Source organism: Macrobrachium nipponense, chromosome 31, assembly GCF_015104395.2.
Source record: "Macrobrachium nipponense isolate FS-2020 chromosome 31, ASM1510439v2, whole genome shotgun sequence".
In the NCBI taxonomy this organism is placed as follows: Eukaryota; Metazoa; Arthropoda; class Malacostraca; order Decapoda; family Palaemonidae; genus Macrobrachium; species Macrobrachium nipponense.
In genome coordinates this window covers 9,238,875-9,259,983 of record NC_061093.1, presented here as the reverse complement: position 1 = coordinate 9,259,983, position 21,109 = coordinate 9,238,875, and the positions used below count along the sequence as shown (strand labels likewise).

Genomic DNA, 21,109 nt, shown 5'->3' with positions numbered 1-21,109 from the left:
GGTCACTGCTGACCTGATGATCATGGAAGGTTGTACTGTCACCAGAATTGTGTAACCATGCAAAAATTCGATTCCATCAGACGTAGGGAACAGGTTGAAAATTGAGTTACAAGATTCTTCCCAGACAAAAATGCAAGCTAAATACAAACGTATAAAAACATTAACTATATCGCAATAGCGAATAAATGTTTTAATTCCTGCTTTTATATAAAGATTTTAGCCTGTCAGATGAAAAAATGATGACATTAACGCCTGATTTAATGGTTAACATCCGCTTGCCAGTCGCTCAATCGATCCAGCTGATGATCTGGGACTGACTTTGACTTTAGCTGTAAAAGCCTACACATTATAGTACGCCTAAGGATTAAAATAACTTTTACGGCTTAACCAGTCAAAGAAAGCACTGACCGTTGTACCAGAGTTCATATTTCTGGTGGAAGTCGTAAGTGGTGTGCCACAGCATGTCGTAGGGTTCCTTCTGCGAAATCATCGCCTGCAGGAGAGGGAACTTGGTTTTCTCCCAACTCAGGAGACTCTGCTCTTCGTTGATGGACTGAGGACAGAAAAGGGAGACAAGTAATTCGAGGAGACAGGGCTCTTGCAAAAAGGGGAAAGAATGACACTCGCTCTCCATAAAGAAAATGTTTTCATTGTTTTAACATTTTTATTTATATTTTCATCTGTATACAAATATCTAGTACATAAACAATAGTATACAAAATAATTAGTTTTTTTTATCCTTTTCAGTTAGATACTTAACAGATGATGATAAGATTGCCATTTGTTTTAGACATTCTTATCTTCCTCTGCGCACAGAAACTTAGCAGCTGACATGGTAGGCCTACTGTAGAAGGCTGGTTCTAAACATTGCACCTAACTGCGTCTGAAGGTTACGGCATTTCTACAAAACTGAGTAGTATATCAATATGCGTCAAACCCAAGTGTCAAATACAGTAAAAGTCGTCCACGATTTTAGAAGTTATTTTCGAAGAAAGAAATAATAAAACTATAAATCTCAAAGTGATAGACGTGAGAATTCTACAACGGCGCTTCAAAGAAGAGGAATGATCACCGCCGAGGGGGAGGAGGACGAGGAGGACGAGGAGGAGGAGGAGGAGGACGAGGAGGACGAGGAGGAGGAAGACGAGGAGGACGAAGAGGACGAGGAGGAGGACGAGGAGGAGGACGAGGAGGTTGTGCTTCGATTCAAAGAGATTACGGCAACTGTAGTTTTTCGACAATCGAAAGTGTAGATTCATGTAGAAGGTTAGGAGCTTTGACAATGGCAATTTCGATTGCTTTTTACATTTGGCAACGGCAAGTGGGTCCTGACTTGGGTTTTCACGGTACATGAAATACAAGCATCTGGATATGTTGTCGTTTCTAGAAAACTTCAATTTCAGGAGGAACAGAATAGCCGGAAGACGTGGTAACATTGCAGACATTATCCTTTTTCTTAGAATCCAACAGAGGCACAGCCGAGCTATGTATTCCCGAAAGCTCGGTTGTGCCTCTATTGGATTCTAAGAAAAATAATAATGTCTGCAATATCACCACGTCTTCCGGCTATCCTGTTCCTCACGAAATACAGTTAGAAGTTAGAAAAGTCAACGAAACAGTACAACTTGTAACTCAGTTTACCCAGTTTAACGGTGGAAACAAAACTGCAAAATAATACAGCAAATCATAGCGGTCATCATAAAGCCAATAAGCCAACAGAGCAAATGAGGACGAAATAGCTCATTAAATTGTAAATGTATGTAATACTTACTTAGCTCACTGATTGAAGGGACCATGAAGGCCGCACGTGGAGGCCATGAAAGTGATCACCAGGGAGTATGTGCTCTATTTGTTGAATGGTTTTCTCGCGAGAACTGTAGGCCTACTCTCATGACAATTCCAAGACTGATAGAAGAGGAGGTTAATTTGTGAACAAATAAACTAATAAAACTCGATGGTTCTGCGTGAAAATACGCGGTAGGGATTTCACAGGAAGCTCTTTCGATCGCCAGAAGTGCCTTGAGTCCTCTCCAAAACTGAACGTTCAGAAAACACAACTCGCAAAGAAGAAATTGCTTATATCTTTCATATCTCTTAACTTCCAGCTTCCACCAAACCTCTGCTACGGATTACTTCAACTTTCAACAACTCCTGGTATTTACAAGGTAGGGACGCTCATTCCGAACACGACCCTCCTATTGTATCATCAATCATTTTCTTTTTACTTAAGCTTTTAAATACATAATTTGCTCCCCCTTTTAGATATCTAAAGACGTATGTAACGCTCTCAACAATTTGACTGGATAAGCGGCAGAAATAAATGAAAGCAAACTTTTAACATAAACATCCCACTTAAAGCAACACACGAAAAACCTCTCTTGACATAACTCCTTTTCGACGGAGAATTATTACGTATGGCAAAGCACGAATATATATATATATATATATATATATATATATATATATATATATATATATATATATATAGTGTGTGTGTGTGTGTGTGTGTGTGTGTGTGTGTGTGTGTATGTATATATATATATATATATATATATATATATATATGTGTGTGTGTGTGTGTGTGTGTGTGTGTGTATATATATATATATATATATGTATATATAATTAATCAGCCAAGCGAGGCAAGTCTCTTTAACTCTTAACGAGAAGGGATTCTTTTTCATTCATTCAACGAACTGTAGTGCACCGCTAAACACACAGGCCATTACCATGATGGAATTGCCACGGTGATAGCAGCTTCAAGTGCTGCCAGGTGCTGAGGTTAATTAATGCTCCCTTCGTAAATCACAAGAATTTAAATTCATAAATACGGGTCGTCCAGAGACCAAAAACCTCCGTCAAGGTTATGACCCGACTTTATGCTAATCCAGTGTTCGAGCAAATCCACACGTAACTGTTAACAAACAGGAAACAAACACACCGAACCAAACACATCACCTAAATTCCTGTTTGACCTTTGACCTTAAGTATGACGTTGACCTCATTCTGCAGGTCATCGCTATTAGTGGATTATGATTGCCAAACGTACAATCTAAGAGCTGTAGCCAACGATTGATTGCTACTCGCCAAATATGTCTGTCTCATAGCGTTCAGAAGTGACGATGTTTGACTTCCAAATATGAACTTGAGATTCAGCAGCATTTCGGTTTCAACAGCGGAAAATATGAGCAAAAAAATGAATTTATTATCTCCTTTAATTTTAAGGTTAGGTTTGCTTGCTTGCTTGTTTGTTTGAATGGTGTTTTTATGTTGCATAGAACCAGTGGTTATTCAGCAACGGGTCAACCGTGTGCGGACAAATTTTCGAAAAACCACTATTCGAAAGCAATTGTTCGAAAAAGAAATTTTCGAAAACCAAGTATTCGAAAACAATAATTCGAATGTGTAATTGTTCGAATTTACAATTGATCGAAATAACAGATATTCGAATAAGCAGTTTTTCGAAATGAATATTGTTCGAATTCATGAGTAACGTCGACTTGTTGAAAAAAGCCCAACGGCAGTTTTGTATGTTAGCACTATCTCTCTCTCTCTCTCTCTCTCTCTCTCTCTCTCTCTCTCACTCTCTCTCTCTCTCTCCCAATGTGTAGTTATTCGAGAAACAACTCAATCGCATTGTTTGTACTTTAATTACCTTAAAACAACTTATCGCATTGTTTGTATTCTATTTACCTTAAAAAAAATAAATAAACATAAAAATAAACCGCATCTGGAGTTCAGGGACTGCGAGCTGTCTACAGTATTAGGCGCACAATTAGAAGGGTTCGCTTAGAAGAAAATTGTGGACTATCTACACCCTATCATAGGAAGGATTTAGTATTCCCAGTCAAGTAGTATATGAAGACTTTCAAGAATGAAGATTTTCTTCTTTTTGACTCAGGTCAGGAAGAAGAGAGTTTTCAGTCAAAATTCGAATGCTGTTAGCACTGGCATTTATCCCAGAAGAGTCATTGAAACTTTTGAAAATTTAGCACAAGAAGAGTAATCTTCACCTGAATTACTTCCGGTAATAGATTATTTTGAAGATAAATTGTGCAAAGATCTGTTAAGGAAACGAATGAATTTAAACTAAATTAATCGTTTATTAACATCAATCATATTATCCTACATGGTTAGATAAAGTATGTTATAGAATCGAACAATAGTATTCATTTCGAAAAACTGCTTATTCGAATATTTTTTATTTCGATCAATGGTAAATTCGAACAATTACACATTCGAACTATTGTTTTGGAATAATTGGTTTTCGAAAAAACACTTTTCGAACAATTGCCTTTCGAATAATGGGTTTTCGAAAAATTGTCCGCAAATCGGGACCAACGGCTTTACTTGACTTCCGAACCACGTCAAGAGTGAACTTCTATCACCAGGAATACACATCTCTCACCCCTCTGTGGAATGGTTTCGAGGTTATGATAGGATTAAATTCCCATTTGATCCTTAGGTCTCCGGATAGGTTCAAAGTTACATTCCGATCACTCTCGATAGACACAAGGTCAACTTTTACACAAATTTTCGCAAAAATTCAACCATACCTTTCTCAGTAATTCTTCCCACAAAAGGTTGACGAGCAAGCACGCTAGATTAAAAACATAAACCCTTTGTGAACTTAATTACATCTCATTCCTTTGATCTATACACAAATATTACTGTAATTTCAGAAACACTAGATCGTTTTCCTCATTTTCTTTTTTCAATTATTTTGACTTTGAGATTAACCGTGAACTTATTTATTTGTTAAGGATTATATTCACTCTTCTTCTATGAACAGATATATGAGGAGCTTCTCCCAACCATAAGACACCAACAACAGTCATAATTGTGAACGTTAGACCTTTCAAGTATCCGTAATCAGGAAAAGTTAAGTATATCTTAGTTTTACCAGACCACTGAGCTGATTAACAGCTCTCCTAGGGCTGGCCCAACGGATTAGATATTTTTACGTAGCTAGGAACCAATTGGTCACCTAGCAACGGGACCTACAGCTTATTTTGGATCCGAACCACACTATATCGAGAAAGGAATTTCTATCACCAGAAATAAATTCCTCTGATTCCGCGTTGGCTGAGCCGGGATTCGAACTTCCGACCACCGAATCGGCAGCCAAGCGCGAAAACCACTCGTCCAGCGAGGAACTCCTCAATCAGGAAATACCTTTTCCATGGAAATAAGACTAATTCCTGGAGAGTCAGTCTGCATACCCTGAACACTAAGGGCACTTATGAGCTCAGATGATGCAAGGTCATCCAAGGGATTATCCAAGTGATAGTGAGTCACATTGAGGCCCCATAAGCATGTGGAGGGAATGGGAGGATAATCATTTTATGCGATATGCTTTTAATAAGAACAAAACCAAACCGATAGCCATTAGACGAGCACTTACTCTCTCGAATTCATGCCTCAGTTATGACTCAACTTTGCTTATCCCAGAGGGCTAAGGTTTGTTGCAAATTTAACTCTTGGCTATTTATAAGGTTGAACTATGAACCCTATAAACAACATTAATCTTTTAAGATAACTTTTGATCTGCAAAAATGCCCTATCACTCCTGGTAATATCTTTGGAAATGATCACTGTCTTACCGAGAGTTCAGCCTTGGCGTTCTGGAACTGCCTGGTGAGGCGATCCAGCATCTCGACATTCTTCTTCATGGTGTCCACGCGGATCTCTTTCATGATGAAGTTGTCCCTCCCCTTAAGGTCATCCAGTTCTTTGTTATACTGTTGCAGCCTAAAATACAACCAAATTGATCGTGCCAGTTTTGTTGGAGTCATTAGAACATCACGATTAGTTATGGATATGCTTTGCGCTGTAACTGAACTGTGCACATACTTATTATTACAAGTCATATATATACATGCAGATGCATATAAATAAACAAATATATGGTATATATTATATATATATATATATATATATATACTAATATATTTTTGAGTATATATATATATATATATATATATATATATATAAAGGTTTTTGCCACGAAGGAAAAAAATGAAAAGCGAGATGGGCAAGCACTTTCGGTCTAGCTCGACCCTTTACTCAGGCACAACTGATCATACAGAGGAAAAACATAGTCAAGGTAGGCTTAATATCCAAACTGACACTTCAAGATTTGGCAATAAGGTCGATTTCACTCTACAGAAACGAGGAAACGCCTGAGCAGCCACACCTTGGAGGACACACGCGGTCAACAGATGATTTATCCAGAAAACAATACATTTAAAAAAAAAAAAAAAAAAAAAAAAGGGATTCATATACAACTTATTATCATGGAAATTTACAAAAATGTTCCAAAAAATTATTAATGTAAAGACGAAAAAAATAAATATATCGAGCAAGAGAGAGAGGGAGGGAGAGAGAATATCGAGCAAGAGGGAGAGAGAGAGAGAGAGAGAGAGAGAGAGAAATAATAAACTATATACATATGGGACTAATTTATTATTAGTTCATTTACTTTAAGGTCCTTCATAAACATTTTACAAATATACGGGTACAAATGGTACATTGCCGGACTAAGATTTAGGTTGTTTTTATTAGTGATTTGTATAATTGCTGATTCCAGTAAATTTCTTGAAACATAATCATTAGATATAGCAGTTACAGAGGTATCACCCCAATTAGTACAATGGGATTTTTCACTCAGATGGATAAACAGTGCATTTGAAGTCTGGGTGCTGCTTCTAACTGAATACATATGCTGCTTAATACGTACACATAAATTTTTACTTGATTGACCAACGTAAAACGATGGGCAATCCTTACAAAGGATTTTGTAAATAATGTTGTTATTTGTTACGGGACTATTCTTAATTAGCATATCTTTAATGGTATTGTTATAAGAGAACACTACAATAACATTAAACGATTTAAATATTGATTTTATGGTTTCAAATCCACGAAAGTAAGGTAAGCTAAGTACATTTTTAGGCATTTCTTTTTCATTAATAGCAACACTATAAAACTTTTTGTGAACTTTTTGATAACATAAATCAATTAAATGAGGTAGGTAGCAGAGATCGTTTCCTATCTTTTTTATGTATTCTATTTCTTGGTCAAGATATTGTGGACTCGTGATACGCAAAGCAAGTAGGAACATAGAAGAAAAAATTGAAATTTAATATTAAGATGGTGGCCAGAATAAAAAAGTACATATGTTAAAGTAAAGTAAAAGTTTATATGTACATATTAAGTAGCATATGTATTCAGTTAGAACAGCCCAGACTTCAAATACACTGTTTGTCCGAGTGAAAAATCTCATTGTATTAATTGGGGTGATACCTCTGTTACTGCTATATCTAATGATTATGTTTCAAGAAATTTACTGGAATTAGCAATTATACAAATCACTAATAAAAACAACCTAAATCTTAGTCCGGCAATGTACCATTTGGACCCGTATATTTGTAAAATGTTTATGAAGGACCTTAAAATAAATGAACTAATAATTAGTCCCACATGTATATAGTTATTATTTCTCTCTCTCTCTCTCGTCTCTCTCTCCTCTCTCTCTCTCTCTCTGCTCGATATTCTCTCTCCATCTCTCTCTTGCTCGATATATTTATATTTCTTTTCGTTTTCAATTTAAGTAATTTTTTTGGGGAACATTTTTTATAAAATTTCATGATAATAAAGTTTGTATATGCCTCCTCCTTTTTTTTTCAAAATGTATTATTTTCTGGATGAATCATCTGTTGACCGCGTGTGTATCCTCCAAGGTGTGGCTGCCCTCAGGCGTTTCCTCGTTTCTGTAGAGTGAAATCGACCTTATTGCTAATCTTGTAGTGTCAGTTTGGATATTAAGCTTACCTTGACTATGTTTTTCCTCTGTAAGATCAGTTGTGCCTGAGTAAAGGTCTGAACTAGACCGAAAGTGCTTGGCTATCCCGCTTTTCATTTTTTTCCTTCGTGGCAAAAACCTTTATCTATACATAGCATCACGTTTTATATACTTCGTGATCAAGTTATTCATATATATATATATATATATATATATATATATATATATATATATATATATACATACATAAATATATATATATATATATATATATATATATATATATATATATATATATATATATATATATATATATATATATATATATATATGTATGTATGTATACTGACAACCAATTACTGGAACGTGCAAAGTCAATATGAGAACAGGCCAGAAAAGAAAAGTGAAACAAAGAGTTTGCCAAGAAATTTTGTGATGAGTTGCTCTATACCAGTGTTTCTTAAACTTTCTTATCCAGCAGATCCCTTTTATTAAATTAAATCTATGTCGCGGACCCTTTATTATGATCATTTTCTTCTTGGGTTTAAAAGTGTTTTCAGGGTATAATATATAGTAATCAAATTGCTACTGAAATACTTATTAACGGCTTATCTTCAACATAAATGTTTACATTTTATTTAAAATATTTTTCACAACATTATTAAATTCATATCTGATACCGACGACCAAATTATCCTGTAGACCCCTTGGGACATTCCATGGACCCCTGGGGGTCCACAGACCACACTTTAAGAAACACTGCTTTATACACAAAAGAATTTTGGTCAGCAGTTCTTGCTCCACTTTATATCATTGTATATGGCAACTAAATTAGAGAATCACTTTCTGCCTTCAAGTGGTTTGAACTTCTATCCAATTTGCTTGTTAAATTAACAATTATTACTATCGTCCTTATATTCAAACTAATATGATAATGATAATAATAATTCCCAGTGAACCAGATAGCTATCACCCAAGGTAATCCTAAAGGTTCTAGGTTTCCACACCCAGCAAAAATGTACACTATATCGAGTTTGTTGTTTTACATGCATAAGCAGTTCTATAAATAACTAACTAAGCATATAAGTGTATTCCTGAAAAAAAATCTCTGTTACATCCACTCAAATTTGTACCAACTCTGACCACACCACTACAAGCAAAGGTCAGTGTCATGTATGTGTATACCCATTGGTGGCTTCAAGTATACTTCCGTAGAAAGCCCCTTCATAATCCAGTATAAGCAACAGTGCAATAGTTTTTTCACATGATATATAGGAACTATAAGATAAAGTACAACGAATTCACCCATGGGTTTTCTGCCATGGAGAGGTCAGTAATATTTCATGTTGGTAGCTTCCAGCTCCATGAATGCAGTTCCAAACCACTTGAGGATTGAAACTTATTCCTTCATTCAATTATCAGTCATGTCACCATTCATATATCTCAAGTGATGATGAGATTTACATTGTCCTCTATACCTGCTTGCAAGAAAACATTCTGAGGATATTTAATTGCAAGTGGTCTGTAATCTACGATTGTAGTTCTTAGCATCTTAATTTACTAATTCAAGGCAGTTGAGCGTTGGAACATTTTATATCATTGGATTATCAATTGAAATAACATTCACACAAGTCACTTGAGAAAGTGATTTCAATGTCTATCCTAGTATGGTCAGTAATGCTTTGAGCTGGTAATTCATAACATCTTGAATGTGAGGTCACTCTGCCTTAGAACTGGAGCTTATTTTTTCATTTAATTGCCATTCATATTAATAATATATATATATTTATATATACAGGCAGTCGCCGGTTATGACAGGCTCTGTTAATGGTGATCTGGTTTTATGGGCCTTGTCTAGCACCATAAAATTAGGGATTTCAGCATCATAATACACTCTGTTAGGTGTATTATGACACCATAATACACCTAACAGAGGTGCCATTAACCTGTTATCGGTGCCATAACCGCCATAAATTACCGAGTTTCGGTTAATGGCGGTTTTCGCTTATCAGCACCCTCCAAGAATGAACCCTCACCGGTAACCGGGACTGCCTGTGTGCATGAAAGCCAACAAGGGGTCAGCTCTATTTATGGTACTTACTCCCTAGTGCAGTGGCATGATCGGTATAATGTAAATATGCATATATGTTTATCATGTGAAGAATGTAAATAATGTCATGTACTCATTAGGTAGACACACACATATATATACATAGGCCACTGATTCAGTTAATATGGGATTAAGGTGACACTGACTACTGACATGAGTGTTCTGTGGACCCACCTGTAATAGAAATTTACTTATTATTGAAACTAAAAGATATATGTATATATTACTGTGCAGACACCTGCTGCCTCACGTGCTTACTCTTATTTCTACTGCTGAATGGTTCTCTTCGCTTGACTTACGTCTTTTCAAAATCTGCGATGCGACCCTTGAGCGCCGTCTCTTTGAGGTCCCTCTTGTGGGAGATTCTAGCTTCAGCCAGCAGGAAGTCCTCTTGGATTTTGTGGGGCCAGGCGTACATGCGATGAATCAGAGCAACTTGGTCCTCGGGCACTTTACCAAACTAGATGCACAAAGAAAGAAAGAAAAGAATTCATTCAAGACTGACATCCAAGAATGACATCCAATTAACATCATTTTTCATACTACAAACTTATCCCTATGGAATAAGGCAGAAGGACAAGTATTGTGTGGAGCGATCTCCCACAAAATGATTCATACCATATATTATGAAAGCGGAGTAAAAGAGGCAGGCTAATAATGGTACTCCTTCATTAATAGGAAATACTTCACTACAATCAATACAACTTAAGTTTTTCTAAAACAAACAACAAGATACGAAACTGCCAAACACTCTCTCCCTCCCTTGGCTTCTCTACCTCGCTTCGTTTATTCCAGACCGTTAAGGTCTTATTGAAGATTTTCCTGTGACATTACTAGCCTCATGCCTACAACATTTCGTCACAAAACTATCAGAGTCGATGGAGATACAGTAATTCTAAGAAAAGCTACTTACCCCTGTTTTGATATTCTAAAGTACCTGTTATAAATCCATGTGTATTTCTAATGTGTTCTGAAGATCCTAATCCTTTTAAAGTAAAATACATGAAATCTTGAGAGAAACTGAATAGTAATATAGGTCTAATTCTCTTGGGGAATCTAATGGTAACGAATATCATTTTAAAGCGTCCATGACAAGCATCATAGTTCAGAAAGATATTCTAAGTAAATTGCGATAAGACCAATATTTGAAGATGATTTGTTTCAGTTTCGCAATCAATAAACCATGACACTAAATTATTTGCAATTGCCAAATAAAATGGCTGTAGCTGCAACATCTGCAAATCCCTATCCCCACATTTTCCTATTTCAGTCAGACGTCTTGAGAGCTGGAGCTTCCAGTAATTTCTGGAAGAAATGAACTGAAGCCAAGTTACACTTTTTGGAAGCAAGAAAACTTCCACAGAATCTCCTGGTCATTACCATAAGTTCAAGTCAAAAAGAGGAGCTTCGAGCTCCATGGATGATATTTTTGACCCAGTCAATTTAAATTTCGTTTATCTGGAAAATAATTTCATATAGAATTGAATATAGGATTGGGCCGAAGGCCAAGCACTGGGACCTATGAGGTCATTCAGCGCTGAAACGGAAATTGAGAGTATAAGGTTCGAAAGGTGTTACAGGAGGAAAATCTCAAAGCAGTTGCACTATGAAACAATTATAAGGAGAGGGTGGCCATTAAGATGGAAAAGAGGGAATATGGAAGGAGGTATAGTAAAGAAAAAGAATATGGAAGGAGGTATAGTAAAGGAATGAAAGTAGTTGAAGCTAGGGGCCGAGGCGACGTTGCAAAGAACCTCAAGTAATGCCTATATTGCACTGAATGAGGTGCACTGACGGCACTAACCCCCCCTTACGGGGAAGAGGAGCTTCGAGCTTTGCGGGTGTTATTTTCAACCAAGTCAAGTTAAACTTCGTTTATCTGGAAAATAATTTCGTATGATCGCCAGTTCTAGACAAACGCGTTATTCCCACTCCGAACGTTAGTTGACACATCATCCAGAACAACGACTACAGGTAATGCCTGCTGGGTTTTACTGTATTCCCTTTAGTGCAAAGATTCAGAAAATGCAGAACCCACATGCTTTTCATTTTATTTATTATATAATAAGCTGATTGATATCAGAGCCCACATTCCGGCTATACGGAATATTCCCACAACTGCCCTTGCTTACTCCTTATGCTGTTCTTATCGTTGTGAGACATAAAACGCTCATAACCAAACCCTGAGTCTAGTGGTCTTGGAAGTCATGACAGTTTCCATGGAGATAGTTCAAAGACTCCAACAACTTAAGGTGGCCTCACACTAGGCCTTTTTTTCTCCAGCTTCGAGCCGTTGCTGGCGAAAATGAAAAACCGGGAGCCTTTAGCTCGAGATTTTAGCTTCCCGACAGAACGGGAAGCAGCCAGCACAAGCCACGAGCCACAGTGTAGTGTAAACAAACAAGATGGCTGCTGCTGATAGGACGTATCCTCAGACCTTTGGGTTCTCTTCTCCTGAGCCACTCAAACCCACAAACGTTTTTTGTTACTCTTGCATTCACGCAAGTTTCCAAGAAATACACCACTGCAGCACATCTTGCAACAGTCCGGCAATTTCTGGGCGCCATGATGATATCAGCTGATCAGTTTTGTTTACTTTTTCCTACGGCTCCTAGAAACCACAAGTTCCTAGTGTGACGATACAACACTTTTGCTCGCAAGCATCGGCTGGATGCTGGCCAATACCGCAAGCAAGAAATGACTAGTGTGATACCAGCTTTAGGGTCATTACATACACTGAATAGTCAGAAACTTCAAATATCTGGGAATTGTTAAGCCCATAATCCAAAACTTACCGATTTGGTTGTGGCTTTCACACTGCGTTTCAGACAAATAATTCCAGAACTTTTAACTGTAGGGAGTCAATCACCATATCAGAAGATCCAAGTTTCTCGATTTACCTGTTTTTAGAAAGCAATCCCAAGATCTTATGAAATCTGCCAGAAGTGAGGTGCAGTTCGTGTCATCAAAAAATCAGCAGAAATACGAGAACCATAAGAGCCAAATTTTGTTGAAACTTGAAACACTTAGTGCCAGTAAACTCAGTCAACAGGCTCAGCTGAACTGTGACTGCTTAACTGATAATTCATCCCTTTTAACATCCTCCAAAGTTCGTTACAGAATGGACTGGAAATGGCATGGAATATAGAATTTCGGCCAAATGCCAAGCACTGGGACCTATGAGTTCATTCAGCGCTGAAAGGAAAAATGAGAGTAGAAAGGTGTAACAGGAGGAAAACTTCGAAGTAGTTACACAATTCTTAGGAGAGGGTGGATATCAAGTTGGAAGACAACGAATATGAACAGAGGTACAGTAAAAGGAATGAAGGGGGTTGAACCTAGAGGGCCGAAGGGAGGCAGCAAAGACCCTATGTGATGCCTACAGTGCACAGCGTGAGTTGCACTGGCGTCACTAACCCCCTACAGAGATTTCATAACAGAAGAGGATCCGTTAGAATATTTTGAAAAATAATGAACTTAAAAATAGAATATTCTTGTTTGCATGAAAGTAGTAGTATCTTAATTCTTACTATAATGGGGGTAATGTCTGTCCGTCCATCTGTCACTCAATCACGACCAAACGGCTGGTCCAATGGGAATGAAACTTGGCAGGATTATAGTGGGAACCCCTAAGATGATTTATAATGGGGGTTTCAACCTACCTCCCCCGCCCCCTCCGAAGGGGGTAGGGGATGAGAAGGGATTCCCTGAAACGGAGCTGGTTCTGCCCATGAAACAGGGCTCGTTATGCCCGTAGACTTACTTACTTTACGAAGTTTCATACACAATTTCTGTATACATATGTTGGCTAGTTGTAAAAACGAAAGAAGTAGTATTGTCAAAACGATAGGAACGAAAATAGTAATGTTGTCAAAACGAAAGATACGGAAGTAGTAGAATTGTCAAAACACCACCAAATACCTTTCATATCAGGGCTTCGACTCATTTTTGTTAACAGTTTAGAATTCAGTCAAGTGAATGTTGCATTGCGATGAAAATGAAGTGAAACTGTTTTTATAATGATGCTTTTACTTAGGGTCACTTAGATTTTCGGTTTATTTATGTACTTAGTCGTACATGCCTCCGAAAACTTCCAAAACATTTTCCAGGGAGAATTTTTGTTCTTTGACAACAGTTTTTCGAAATTTAGATTTCATAGTATTCGATACAAGTCAACCACATGGTACTAAACCTGAATGTCAAGCATCTGCGCTTTAGAATGACATAACTTTCAATTGGGAATCATTCAGAGAGAAGGAAAAAAAATCACATTTTCATGTCACGTGTTATGAGTATTCAGAAAATTCAACCTCTATTCTTTCTGGCAGTTCAACTTTAGATCCAAATTTATTTCTAAATGCTAATGAAAACGGTTTCCGAAAAAGCGTCATTTCAGATTAAAAATGTTATTTTCATTTTAAAATAAGTTTTTAAATATACTTACCTGGTAGTTACATATATAAAGGTCCCTCCCTCCTCCCCTCTGAGAACAGGGGCATGGAATTTCTGAGGACAAATGGGAATGGTTCCAGATACCTGGATAGAGGGAGTATAGGTATAATCACCTGACCATCTATTGGCGATAGCCGCGAATTTTGAATTTCTGCCGTGCGCGCGACGAATCGGCGGGATTAAGCTATATATATGTAACTACCAGGTAAGTATATTTAAAAACTTATTTTAAAATGAAAATAACATTTTTAAATATCTAACTTCCCTGGTAGTTACATATATATAGCTGATTGACACCTTTGGTGGTGGGTTCGAGAACCGCGACACCGTTGGGAATTCGTAAAATTATTAATCGCTACAAATTAGCTGGACTAATAATCTGCTTCTTACCTGATAAGGAAGCTGGCTTTAAAGTTTTCTTGCCTCATTAGCCTGCATTCCTTGAGAGACCCAGCAATCCACCCAGGGGGCTGTAGAAAGTCTTTGTTGGGGCTTTCAGACGGTCCTCGACCTTAACCTGACTAGACCACCACCCTTGCTATCCCGGCAAAACCATGGACAATGAGCTGACCACCTGACCAACTAACACACTAAAAAACACTAACTTAGACTTGCATCCCAGACTGTGGAAGGTTGCGACAACCTTCACAGACAACCTGTGACACCAAGTTCAAGAAAAGCAAGGGTATAAAAAAAAGGTTATGGGTTAGAGGCAGTAGCACCTTCTCCAACTACGGCGCCGGAGGCAACGTACGGACCCAGGGAGCAACAATCTTCATATTGGGTCTGTACCTCTTTGAGGTAGCAATCTGCGAAGATCGACTTGCTTCTCCAAAAAGTCGCTTCTAAAATAGCCTTCATCGACTTGTTGTGTCGATACGCCATCGAAGTCGCCACAGCTCTTACTTCGTGCGCCTAGACTTTGAGGATTGGGAAGCTTTTCTCATCACAGTTCTGGTGAGCTTCCCTTATCAAGTCTTTGATAAAGAACGCCAGTGCGTTCTTCGACAAAGGTAGTGAAGGCTTTTTTACCGAACACCAGAGATTGTCCGACTGTCCTCTTAAGTGTTTGGTTTTCTGTAAATAAAATTTTAGGGCTCTCACTGGACAAAGTCCTCTCTCCTTTCCCTGTCCTACTAAATGAGACAACCCCGGGATGGTAAAGGATCTAGGCCATGGATGAGAAGGATTCTCATTTTTGGCGAGAAAACCTAGTTGCAGTGAGCAGACTGCATTCTCCCCACTGAAGCCTACATTCTTGCTAAAGGCTTGCAGCTCTCCTATTCTCTTGGCTGTTGCCAATGCAACCAGGAATAGAGTTTTCTTGGTGAGGTCCTTGCATGACGCCTTGTCGAGGGGTTCGAACCTACTCGAAGTTAAAAATGACAGGACAACATCCAAATTCCAAGCAGGGGTTGGATTGTCCTTCCTTTTAGCTGTCTCGAAAGACCTTATGAGGTCCGAGAGATCCTTGTTTCCTGATACGTCAATGTTCCTATGACGGAAAACGGATGTCAGCATACTGCGGTATCCTTTGATGGTAGAAACCGCTAGTTTCTGTTGGTTTCTTAGAAATAACAAAAAGTCTGCTATTTGAATTATAGAGGTATTGGAAGAGGAAATGTTTCTAATCCTGCACCATTCTCTAAAGACGTCCCACTTAGATTGATATAATTTGATCGTAGACGTCCTCCTCGCTCTTGCGATTGCTCTCGCAGCTTCCCTCAAAAAGCCTTTTGCTCTTGCCAGTTTTTCGATAGTAAAAAGGCAGTTAGATTGAGAGCGAGGAGATTTTGATGGTATCTCTCTAAGTGTGGCTGTTTGAGTAGATCGCTCCGACAGGGCAACAATCTGGGGGTGTCTACCAGCCATTCCATCACCTCCGTGATCCAGGGTCTCGTCGGCCAAAACAGAGCTATTAGTATCTTCCGGGCGTTGACCGATTCCCTGAACTTTTTCAGGACTCTGTCTAGGATCTTGAATGGGGGGAAGGAGTACGCGTTTAGTCTTTCCCAATCCATGAGGAAAGCATCCACTGCCACTGCTTCCTGGTCTGGAATTGGTGAGCAATAAACAGGTAGCCTCTTTGTCTTCTGCGTCGCAAAGAGGTCTATTGTCGGTTCTCCCCATAGTTCCCAAAGCCTGTTGCATACCTCGTGATGCAGGGTCCACTCCGTCGTGAGAACCTGTCTTTCTCTGCTGAGGAGATCCACCCTGACGTTCTTCTCTCCTTCTATGAAGCGAGTTAGAAGCGTAATGTTCCTCTCTTTCGCCCACAATAAGAGATCCTTTGCTGCCTTGTAAAGTGAGTCCGACCGAGTGCCTCCCTGTTTCTTAATGTAGGCCAACGCCGTGGTGTTGTCCACGTTGACCTGAACTACCTTGTTCTTGACTTCCTCCTGGAAGTGCAGAAGGGCTAAATGAATGGCCGTCAGCTCCTTCATATTGATATGCCATTCTTTTTTATGATCTTGCCATAAACCAGAGATCTCGTCCTTCCCCAGTGTTGCACCCCATCCCACGTCCGATGCGTCTGAATACAACATTAGATCGGGGTTCTTCTGTTGAAGTTCGAGGCCCTTTTGAAGTTTTTTGGGATCGTCCCACCAACTCAAATGATCCTTGATTCCCCGAGGAATCGGAATCCATGTCTCGAGGTCTTGGTCTCTCGTCCAGTAACTTGCTAGATGAAACTGAAGTGGACGAAGGTGTAGTCTTCCCAGGGAGACGAATTGTTCGATCGAGGAAAGGGTCCCCAGCAGACTCATCCATTCCCTCGCCGAGCAGGTCCATCTCCCTAGGAAGAGCTTCACCTTTCTTAAGCATTCTAGAATGCGATTTGGGGCTGGAAAAGCCCAAAAAAACACTGACTGAATCCTCATCCCCAGGTAGATGATGTCTTGTGAAGGAGTCAGTTGTGATTTGTCTAGGTTTACCAACAGCCCCAACTGTTGTGTTAATGTCATAGTTACTTGTAGGTCCTCCAGACACTTTACTTGCGACTTGGCTCTGATCATCCAGTCGTCCAGGTACATCGAAATCCGTACCCCTTCCAGATGTAACCACCGGGATACGTTCGACACCACTCGAGTGAAAACGTAAGGAGCCATGTTTAGTCCAAAACAAAGTGCTCTGAACTGATACATTTTTGACCGATGAACAAATCTCAGGTATTTCCTGTAATCCGGATGGATTGGGACGTGGAAATAAGCGTCCTGCAGGTCTATCGACACCATCCAGTCCCCCTGTCTGGTGCCTGCTAGGACTGACGCTGCTGTCTCCATAGCAAACTTGACTTTGCTTACGAATTTGTTCAGAGGACTTACGTTCCAGCAGCGGAGGGTCTCCACCCCCCCGAGTTCTTTGGTACCAGAAATAGCCTGTTGTAAAATCCCTCCGAAGAGGTGTTCTCTACTATTTCTATCGCCGCTTTTGACAGCATCTGATCGACTTGCTCCTGCAGAGCTGTTGCTTTGTTTCCTGAATAAGTGGCTGTCAACTCTAACGGTTCTGACGAAAGAGGGGGCGGCTTCCTTAGGAAGGGGATCTTGTATCCTTCCTTGAGCACCTCGATTGTCCATTCGTCCGCTCCCCTTAGTTTCCACTCTTGCCAGTATTGGGAAAGCCTGGCTCCCACTCGTGTCTGGAGGCTGACAAAATCATTTCCTGGGTTTAGGTTGCAGCTTAGGGGTTTTCCTGGGTTGTCCTCCTGCAGCCGTCTTCTGGGTTCCTCTCGCAAAAGCCTTCCCACGAAAGGGCTGACGCGTGGGAGGAGTATCCTTCTCCTTCCTGGCTAAAAAGTTAGCCGGAAGTACCTTCCTAGCAGTCCTGGTGATCAAGTCTTGCGGTGCTTGTTGCGCAAGAGCAGCCGACAAGTCCTTTACCAGGTCTGAAGGGAATAGCTGTTTCGTTAATGGAGCATATAAAAGTTCTGACTTCTGTGCTAAAGTCACTCCCGACGAAAGAAAGGAACAAAACATAGCCCTCTTCTTAAGAATGCCAGCTGCAAAAAGGGCCGTTAGCTCGACAGTGCCGTCCCTTACCGCCTTATCGAGACAGGCAATCAAATGCATCAGTGTCTCGTTCTTGTCGTCCGACACATCAGCGAGAGCTCCAAGAGTCCAATCCATTAAGCTGAAGACTTCAATGGTTCTGAAAATGCCTTTCAGCAAGTGGTCTATTTCTGACCCGGACCACATAACCTTAGCCTTGGACATGGCAGTCCTACGCGATGCGTCTACAAGCCTGGAAAAGTCCCCTTGGGAGGAAGCAGGAACTCCCAATCCGAGAGCTTCCCCAGTCTCGTACCACACGCTCGATCGAGAGGCCAATCTCGTTGGGGGGAAGGAAAAGGTAGTCCTACCCTGTTCCTTCTTCTTGAGAATCCAATCGTTCAGCGTAGACAAAGCTTTCTTGGCCGATCTGGCCAAAACCGTCTTCCTGAAGGAGGAAGACTTCTGAGGTCTGCCCTTCAAAAATTGCGAGGGTGGACTTCGAGGAACTGCTTGCTGGAAGTCTGCCGGATACAAGTCTGCGAAGACCGCAAGTAACCTTTTGAGATCCGCTTCGTGCAGATTTTCTTGCGTCTCAAAGTCCGAGATCTCTTCTAGCGGATTGACATTGTCTGATGTTGAACGAGCGGGAGAATCACATCCGTCGTCCTGTCTGTCTGCGTCCTGACTGCGTCCAGCAGCCTGTGACAGAGCATCACGCTCCTTGACGCTTTCCGTTATGCGTCCAGCTTGCTGCGAGGGAGTGTCTACCCCCGCTGCAGCTTGCAGTGAGTCCGCGTCACGCTGACCGTAAGCGTCTCCCCGTGCCGATTCTGATCGTATCCTCTTGACTGGCCCGTTAACGTCCTTGGGTTCTCTCTTGTGCGTCTCTCCTTTCAATCCTTGTGACTTGAAGGCGTCAGACAGGGACGAAATGGACTGTTGAAGTCCCGACAAGAATGCTGCTTGCGGTGCCTCTTGCTGTTGGGGAATGACTGAAGGAGGCACTGCCCGTCCATCTACCGCTTCGGAGACACTAGTAGTGGTCTTTTGTCGACGAGGTGGAGACGCTCTTTGAGAGACCTCCCAGTCTGGGGGAGGGGGAGAAGCATGCACCGATGTAAAGCAAACTTCTCCTTCTTCCGAAGAGCTGTGCGTCATGCGTCTCTGTTTCGGAGCGGATGCGTCGTCCTCCTCCGATAAGAACTTCTCCGGCGAGCTCCAATTACTGCACGACGGTTGTTGTAACGCTACGGGGGACTTGCGTCTCTTGAGGGGTCTTGACTGTAGGGGTTGACGCCAACCACGTCGAGGTCTTGCGTCATCAGACGAAGATGCAAGCACCGAAAGTCTCTCTTCGTCCGAAACTTCCCTAACTCCTGCCAAAGGAGAGCAAGGATCCGAACACTTCCTCATCTCACCTTTCCTGTGGCGAGGTAGAGTGTCCTGGGATGCGTCAACAGGACTACTCGAGGGGACGCCCGTCCGCTGTTTAACGTCTCTCACCTCCCTTACCCGGTCGACGTTCCTTCTCCCAGGGATTGGGGGGCATGGAAGAGGTCCAGGGCTAGGAGCATGACAGACACGAACAGACGCACCCTCCACTGCACTATCACTATCACCGAATTTGCGTTGCAAACCCCGCACTGCACCCCACATCACTTCCTTATCCGAAGTAAGGGATTTCACTTGTACCCCTAAGGCAGAAATCGCGGCCATAATATCCTTCATGGTTGGTTCACTTACCTCCGACTCCGTAGGAGGATCTGGTACTACTACCTTAGGATCAAGATTAGGAATATTAGATTTAGATACGTTAGAAGGGGGCAGATTATCAGAAGATCTAGAAGAAAGAACACTAGAAGATCTAGCTCTCCTAATTCTGTCTCTTTCTAAACATCTCACATATCTATCATAGTCTCTCCATTCTCTCTCCGACAGACTCTCACATTCATTGCATCTATCTTCAACAGTACAAACGTGTCCTCTGCAATGCTTACAAATTGAGTGGGGATCAAGAGCGGCTTTAAGAAGCCGGGTCTTGCACCCCTTCACACACATTCTCACAACAGAGTCAGCCATCTTTAGAAAACCAAAATCAGAGAAAAAATTTCAAGTCGGAAAACAACAAAGTCTAAGAATAGTCCAAAATCAGTGAAAGCCATCAACGAAAAAACCAAGAAAAAATGGGTACTTCACCAATTGTAGCAAACCCAAACAAAGAAGAGCGAATTTCCAAACGTGCTGCACCGAGCAACGGCAGGGAATTTCTGAGGACAAATGGGAATGGTTCCAGATACCTGGATAGAGGGAGTACAGGTATGATCACCTGACCATCTATTGGGGATAGCCGCGAATTTTGAATTTCTGCCGTGCGCGCGACGAATATGTAACTACCAGGGAAGTTAGATATTTAAAAACGAATGGTAACTAGAGGCTTTCTGAGCTGTCGACGTGAGTTTCTGTTCATAGGCTTTGGATTAGTCAGGACTTGCGCCTGGTCATTTCTTCAAGAGGATATGACCCTGTGGTGGGGCTGTAAGAATACTACCACCGTAGGTCCTGCGTGTCGTAAAAAGCGACTAAAAGGACAGCTGCTGCCATGCAGTTATACTGTTCCAATAACTATCAAAACTGCTGCGTTGCAGGTGGACTTTTTAGTAAAAGGCTAGGCACACACCCAATAACTGTCGAAACTGTTGCCCTTCAGTCTTACTTTTTAGTAAAAGGCTAGGCCCACCATCAATAACT

The 21,109-nt window shown here is 40.6% G+C and overlaps 1 protein-coding gene across 1 annotated transcript in view; it reads right to left on the bottom strand.

Annotated features, from left to right (window-relative positions):
- LOC135206597 (dynein axonemal heavy chain 3-like) overlaps positions 1 to 21,109 on the bottom strand; it is a 270,995-nt gene that overhangs the window by 196,647 nt on the left and 53,239 nt on the right. Inside the window, 3 exon segments of the mRNA XM_064237937.1 lie at positions 409 to 553; positions 5,604 to 5,751; positions 10,214 to 10,374. Coding sequence (XP_064094007.1) covers positions 409 to 553; positions 5,604 to 5,751; positions 10,214 to 10,374 — 454 coding nt within the window.